The sequence below is a fragment of the Triticum aestivum genome, chromosome 7A (assembly GCF_018294505.1).
Source record: "Triticum aestivum cultivar Chinese Spring chromosome 7A, IWGSC CS RefSeq v2.1, whole genome shotgun sequence".
In the NCBI taxonomy this organism is placed as follows: Eukaryota; Viridiplantae; Streptophyta; class Magnoliopsida; order Poales; family Poaceae; genus Triticum; species Triticum aestivum.
The window spans coordinates 251,796,105-251,803,080 of NC_057812.1; the positions used below are offsets into that span (position 1 = coordinate 251,796,105).

At 57.0% G+C, this 6,976-nt stretch overlaps 1 protein-coding gene across 1 annotated transcript; it reads right to left on the bottom strand.

Annotated features, from left to right (window-relative positions):
• Window positions 1–4,330: 4,330 nt before the first annotated feature.
• On the bottom strand, window positions 4,331–5,773 carry LOC123153286 (uncharacterized). Its single transcript, XM_044572479.1, has 2 exons — window positions 5,486–5,773; window positions 4,331–4,844 (listed from the first exon to the last, which is right to left on the bottom strand). The coding sequence occupies exon 2, from the start codon at window positions 4,823–4,825 to the stop codon at window positions 4,331–4,333; it is 495 nt and encodes a 164-aa protein (XP_044428414.1). The 5' UTR covers window positions 4,826–4,844; window positions 5,486–5,773.
• Window positions 5,774–6,976: the final 1,203 nt, after the last annotated feature.

A 6,976-nucleotide genomic window follows, 5' to 3' on the forward strand; every position in this document is an offset into this window, starting at 1 on the left:
GAAGTGATGTTCCAGAAGCAGGCGGTCGGTGACCACCTCACCGGGCCGCCGCGGCCGCAGGACCCCTACTGGCTCCAGGACGATGCCCACATCGTCTCCTGGCTGTACAACTGCGTCACTCCCGAGGTGTTTGGCCTGATCCACCAGCGCGGCGCCACGGCCGCCGCCGTCTGGAGCTCCATCTGCAGCCTCTTCCTGGAGAATGCCGAACATCAGGTGGTGGTTCTCTCCACCGAGTTCCGGCGCATCGAGCAAGGCGGCTCCTCCATCCTCTCCTTCTTCGCGCGTCTCAAAGACTGCGCCGACCGCCTCGCCGAGCTCGGGGCCGCTGTCGACGATCGCGACCAGGTGCTCAACATGATCCGTGGGCTTCACCCCCGGTTCAGGTATGCCATCCCGATTCTCACCATGCAGACGCCCTTCCCGTCGCTCCTGTGTTGCCGTGCCTTTCTTCTTCTCGAGGAGAGCCGGCTCGCCGCCGACACCAACACCGACACGGCTCTCCACGCTGCTCGGGCCCCCGTCAACACCAACACCCCTGGGGGCCCCGCTGCTGCCAGACAGGGCGGCGGCACCAACCGCGGTCAAGGCGGTGGTCGACGCGGCCGCGGGAGGGGCAACAACTCTGGCAGGGGCACCCAAGCACCTCACCCCGCCGCTCCCCCACCCGCTCCATGGACCGGCATGGTGCATGCCTGGCCTATGCCATGGCGCCCCCACGCTCCCGGCACCGGCATTCTTGGGCCACGCCCCGGAGGGGCTGCTCCGTTCGCCGGCTCGGCCACGCACCACAACACTGCCCCGCCCACTGCATGGTACCCTGCAGTGCCTCCACACCCGCTCTACAACGCCGCGCCCGCGCCTGCTCCCCCGCCTCCGTCCTCAACCTCGGCATGGGACCAGAACGCCCTCATCGCCGCGCTCAACAACATGATCGTGCAGCAGCAGCAGCCGTCTCCCCCGAGCACCGACTGGTACCTGGACACGGGTGCCTCGTCCCACATGGCGTCGTCGTCAGGTATTCTCTCCTCCGCCCATCCTTGCTCCTCTCATCGCATAGTAGTCGGCGACGGATCGTCGCTTGCAGTAACGCACACCGGTCACACCGCCATCCCTACATCCACCTCCCCGCTCCACCTCAATAACATCCTCGTCTCTCCTCATCTCATCAAAAACCTCCTCTCTGTTAAAGCTCTTACTCGCGATAACCCAGTTAATGTGGAGTTTGACGATCTTGGCTTCTCTTTCAAGGATCGAAGAACGAGGACGGTGATCCTCCGCTGTAATGATGCCGGCGACGAGCTCTACCCCATGCCGTACACGCCACCGACCCATGCTCACCATGCGCTCGCCGCGGTCTCGCGAGATCTATGGCACCAACGCCTAGGTCATCCCGCCGTCGACTCCCTCGACCGGACCCTGCGCCCCTCCGCCATCACCCCAGAACCCAGAACCATCGGCGTGTGTCAGGCGTGTCAGCTCGGCAAAAGCACTAGACTACCTTTTAGTTCATCATCACATGTTTCTTACTTTCCGTTTCAGCTTGTACATAGTGATGTTTGGACCTCCCCCGTACCTAGCAAATCTGGTTGTCAATACTATCTACTGTTACTCGACGACTACAGTCACTTTGCATGGACATTTCCTCTTCGCCACAAATCAGAAGTTTTCCCTACTATACGTACTTTCATCGCTTTCATCAAAAACCACTTCAATCTCCCTGTCCTCACGATCCAAACAGACAACGGTAGAGAGTTCGACAATGCATCATCCCGTGCCCTTTTCGCCTCACTCGGCATTGTCCTGCGCATGTCATGCCCATACACATCTCCACAGAACGGGCGCGCCGAACGCGCACTCCGTACACTCAACGACATCGCCCGCACACTCCTAACCCATGCGCATATGCCGTTCTCCTACTCGGCAGAAGCACTGCAAACCTCCACCTTTCTGCTCAACAGACGGCCGTGCCGGCCTCGCCACGACCAGACACCATTCTTCCTGCTGTACGGTGCACACCCCGACTACACAGCCATGCGGGTTTTTGGGTGTCTATGCTTCCCCAACATCACAGCCACAACCCCGCACAAGCTCGCCCCGCGCTCGGCGCCATGCGTCCTCCTAGGCTATGCCACTGATCACAAGGGATATCGATGCCTCAACCCCGCAACCGAGCGAGTGATCATCTCCCGTCATGTCGTCTTCGACGAGCATCGTTTTCCTTTTCGCGATCACGCCAGTACTCCGTCACCCGATCCCACTCCCTCCCTCGACGACGAGCTCGTGCTCCCATTCATCCCCCGGCGGCCTTGCACTGCGCGCGCACGGTCAGCCGCTGCTCCAGACCACCCTACTGACACGGTGGTCGCTCGCTCCCCTCCCGCCAACACCGCTCCGCCCGCACCTCCCTCGCCCGCAGCGCCCACACCACCAGCCGCTCCGGCCGCCCCTCCCGCGCCCGCACCTCCACCGCCCGCGCCGCCACAACCACGACGCCGCGCCGCGACCATCCCAACCCACCCCATGACTACGCGTGCTCAGGCTGGCAAGTTCTTGCCCAACCCCAAGTATGCTGACAGTCTCTCTGCCACCGTTGCCGACACCGCCATCTCGCCCATACCTCGATCGGTGCGCTCTGCTTTGCAAGATCCTTGTTGGCTGTCTGCTATGCAGGTGGAGTACCGGGCGCTGATGGAGAACGCAACCTGGCGGCTCGTACCACGCCCACCCGGCGTCAACGTCGTCACCGGAAAATGGCTGTTTCGCCACAAGTTCAAGGCGGACGGGGCGCTCGAACGGTACAAAGCACGCTGGGTCCTGCGCGGGTTTTCCCAGCGACCTGGCGTGGACTTCGACAGTCGTTCTCTCCCGTCGTCAAGGCCGCCACGATCCGCGTCGTGCTCACCATTGCCGCCGCGCGCAACTGGCCAGTCCATCAAATGGACGTCAACAACGCCTTCCTCCACGGGCGTCTCGCCGAGCGCATCTACTGTCAACAACCTGCGGGCTTCGTCGACAAGCACCACCCCGATCACGTGTGCCTCCTCAACAAGTCGTTGTACGGCCTCAAACAGGCGCCACGCGCGTGGTTCGCCCGGTTCGCGGCCTTCGCGCACCAGCTCGGCTTCGTCAGCTCACGCGCGGATCCCTCGCTGTTCGTACTCCACTGCAGCGCGGGCGACGCCTACCTACTCCTCTACGTCGACGACATCGTCCTCACGGCCTCGTCGACGACTCTCCTCCAACACCTGCAGAGTCAGCTCTCCGGCGAGTTCTCCATGAAGGACCTCGGCCCCCTCCACTACTTCCTCGGGATTGCCGTCACCCGCACGGAACATGGCTTCTTCCTCTCCCAACAGAAGTACGCTGAGGACCTGCTCGAGCGCGCCAACATGACGTCCTGCAAGCCACTGCCCACGCCTGTCGACACGCACGGCAAACTCTCTGCTGTCGACGGCGCGCCGGTTCCGGACCCGACCGAGTACCGAAGCATCGTGGGTGCCCTCCAGTACATGTGCATGACGCGCCCTGACATCGCTTATGCGGTGCAGCAATGCTGCCTTGTCATGCATGACCCGCGCGCACCGCACCTCGCCCTCGCCAAACGGGTGCTGCGCTACCTGCGGGGCACCACCTCTCATGGTCTCCATCTCCAGCGCGCGCCGTCGCTCGACCTGGTGGCCTACTCCGACGCGGACTGGGCCGGCTGCCCCGACACACGCCGCTCGACGTCCGGCTACGCCGTGTACCTCGGCGACTCCCTCGTCTCCTGGTCCTCAAAACGCCAGGCCACCGTGTCCCGCTCGAGCGCGGAGGCGGAGTACCGCGCTGTCGCCAACGCCGTTGCAGAATGCTGCTGGCTTCGCCAACTCTTGGCAGAGCTCTCCATTCCCATGCCCAAAGCGAGCGTGGTGTTCTGCGACAACATCTCCTCGGTGTACATGTCCGCGAACCCAGTTCACCATCGGAGGACGAAGCACATAGAGCTGGATATCCACTTCGTCCGCGAGCAAGTGGCGCTCGGCAAGCTCCGCGTACTCCATGTGCCAACCCAGCAGCAGTTCGCGGACGTGCTCACCAAGGGGCTCCCCACTACGGCGTTCCAAGATTTTCGTTCCAGTTTATGCATCCGTCCACCGGATGCTTCAACTGCGGCGGGGTGTCAGTTGTATAGATAGAACCCCCGCTCGCCCACGTCCTGCATGCCCTTGCATGTCCCTGTACACGATCACCACGATCGACCTCGCGCCCTCGCTATCACCCGGCGCTCTCTCTGTACCTCCCCTATATAAATAGAGATCACACGCAGCACCACCCAAGGTGGATTTGCTCATTCTTTCTCCCGAATACAGTATCCCAAATTCGGTTCATCGCACCACTGAGCAACCCAATGCTGGTGCTCGCCGGCGTGCCAGCGGGCGTGTCCCTGCGGATCATCCCTGTCCACCAGCCACCCAGAGCAGAAGAAATAGGCGCAGTCTATGCACTTCATCATCCCTTGGTCGTCCTCACTGGCTCCCTCCCAGGTCGTCTTGCAATTACGACGCTGGCACTTCCGAGGCTCCTTGAGGACCTGGTTTGCGACCTTGAGATCATGTACCACCATATCCAGGTCGAAGAGTATGTGGTCGCACCGCCCGCTGTCGTCCATACTGTCGCTGCTGGTCCCCGCCTCCGCTTCCCCGGACGATGGCCACTCGCCGCTCGAATCCGTCGGAGACGCAGGCGCGTCGCTGCATCCAGGACCAGCCAGCGGGTCCAGGCGCGGGGATTTCTGCGGGCTGTCGGACGCCTCCTCCGCCCTCTCCCTCTTCTCCTCTACCATCACGCCTGTCGCCTGGAAACTGAGTAAGAAACAACAAGAATGAGTCAAGTGAATTCTGAACCCCCAAACCAGAACCGTACGGACAAGAGATTGAACCAAGGACGAGAAACAAACAGACGAAATTTGCTGAAGCCAAAACCCTGAAGAATCGCAGCTAGCATCAAGAGTTAGCAGCGCCTTGAAATTTGCTGAAGCAAAAACTCTGAAGAATCGGAGAACGAGAAAAAACTCCACGAACAAGTCGAAGAAATCCAACATTCCGCTAGCGAGCAACAAGAGTTAGCAGCGCTATGAACTTTCCTGAAGCGAAAAAACCTGAAGAATCGGAGAACGAAAAAAAAACTCCACCAACAAGTCGAGAAGAAATCCAACATTCCGGTAGCGAGCGTCAACCATCAAGAGCTTCGCAACTTAATTACGGCGGAAAAGCAACCGAGAACGCCAGCGAGGCGGAGGACAAGGGAAACCTCCCCCGTCAACACACGACGAATCCGAGCATTGCGGCGGAGAAACACACAAGAGCGGCGCCGCGGATCCGATTCGAGGACCGAGACAAACCCACAAGTCCACCAACACCACGGGAGGATCAAGCAAGCAAGCAAGCACGCGCGCACCCAGCGACGCGACGGAGCGGGGTTCCGGGGGGGAGGCGAGGCTTACCAGGAGACGGCGAGGGAGAGGGCCTCGGAGGAAGAACCCGAGGAGCCGGAGGAGGCGTCCGCGACGAGGCCGAGCGAGGGTGGAGGAGGAGGGAGGTGGGGAGGAGCGGGAGGCGGTTTTGCTGGTCGGGGACGGTGGCGCCGGGGCGGGTTTGTTGGGCTGGCTGAGGAAATGTTGCGGCCGCGTGCCGGGTTTGGACTTTGGACCCCTTGAGGCCTTGTTTGGTCAGGAAGGTTTTCAAGCCCCAAAGGGGTTGGGGATTTTGGAAGATTTGGTGAATCCCTTCTCTTCACCAAATCCCCTCAAATCCCCCCCAAACCTCTCTCCCGTCCTAATCCTTTTCCTCATCTATAATATTAAGTGTTTGGCATTTAGAGGTTGAGAATTTTGCTTCAGTTTTCTTCCATCATATATAAATGACTTGTGGCTCTTATATCCTATTCCATCCGTCCGGAAATACTTGTCATCAAAATGAATAAAATGAGATGTATCTAAACGTATTTTAGTTTTAGATACATCCTCTTTTATCTATTTTGATGACAAGTATTTTCAGACGGAGGGAGTATAATTTTACTCCATCACAGCACACGTGTGGAATAAATTACTATAATTCTCAATCTTTACTAGTACAACATGAACAACCATATAGTGCATCAACTAGTACGGGAAGCAAACAAAAAAATCTTTTAATGCTCAAAGGACAGACTCCATCCCAAGCCTCATTGTCATATAAACAAAGAACATCAAAGGCTAGCAAGCATCAGGATGTAACACCATCACCCATTTTCTTAACAACAACGCAATCATTTTTGATGACTTTGGATCAAATAAAACAATAATATATTATCTGGGCTAAAGAAAGAGAATCGTGACAGCATTTCACAACAGTTCCTCATATCAGTTCACGACAGAAGTTCATAAATTTTGATCATTTCGCTCGCCTTTACTTTGCACTCTTGGGAGCGAACTTCCTCCTTGGCTGAAAATAAGATTTAATCATCATTTTTTGTTGAACCAAAAAGTATAAAATCATGAGCTTGCAGTGTATGTAATAAGTAATAATACAACAAATTTTAGCTGAACAAAAATATATAAAGCCCCAGCTAGCTTATTACTACTGGATACAGAATAGTCCATAGCTAGCTCATGTAAAAGTCCACCTAGCTACCTCCAGTGAAGCAAACATAGTACAATGCAGTGTGACATGTACAAAGCTGGAGAGAGAAAGAAGAAATTTCTATATAGACCGAATACTTGTTCTCTACATACCGAAAATACTTATTCCATAACACATATGTTATACTTATACATTAATATGCACATGGGTCGACCAATTCCAAAATATGGTTTCAATCGCATTGCTCACAACTAAATTTATGTGGCCAACATACTAAAGAGGGAAAGTTGTAACTACTATTTCATACCAACAATTCACAATCCCACAACTACATATGAGAACCATGATGCTTCGCAGGGAACGGGGGAGGGGGG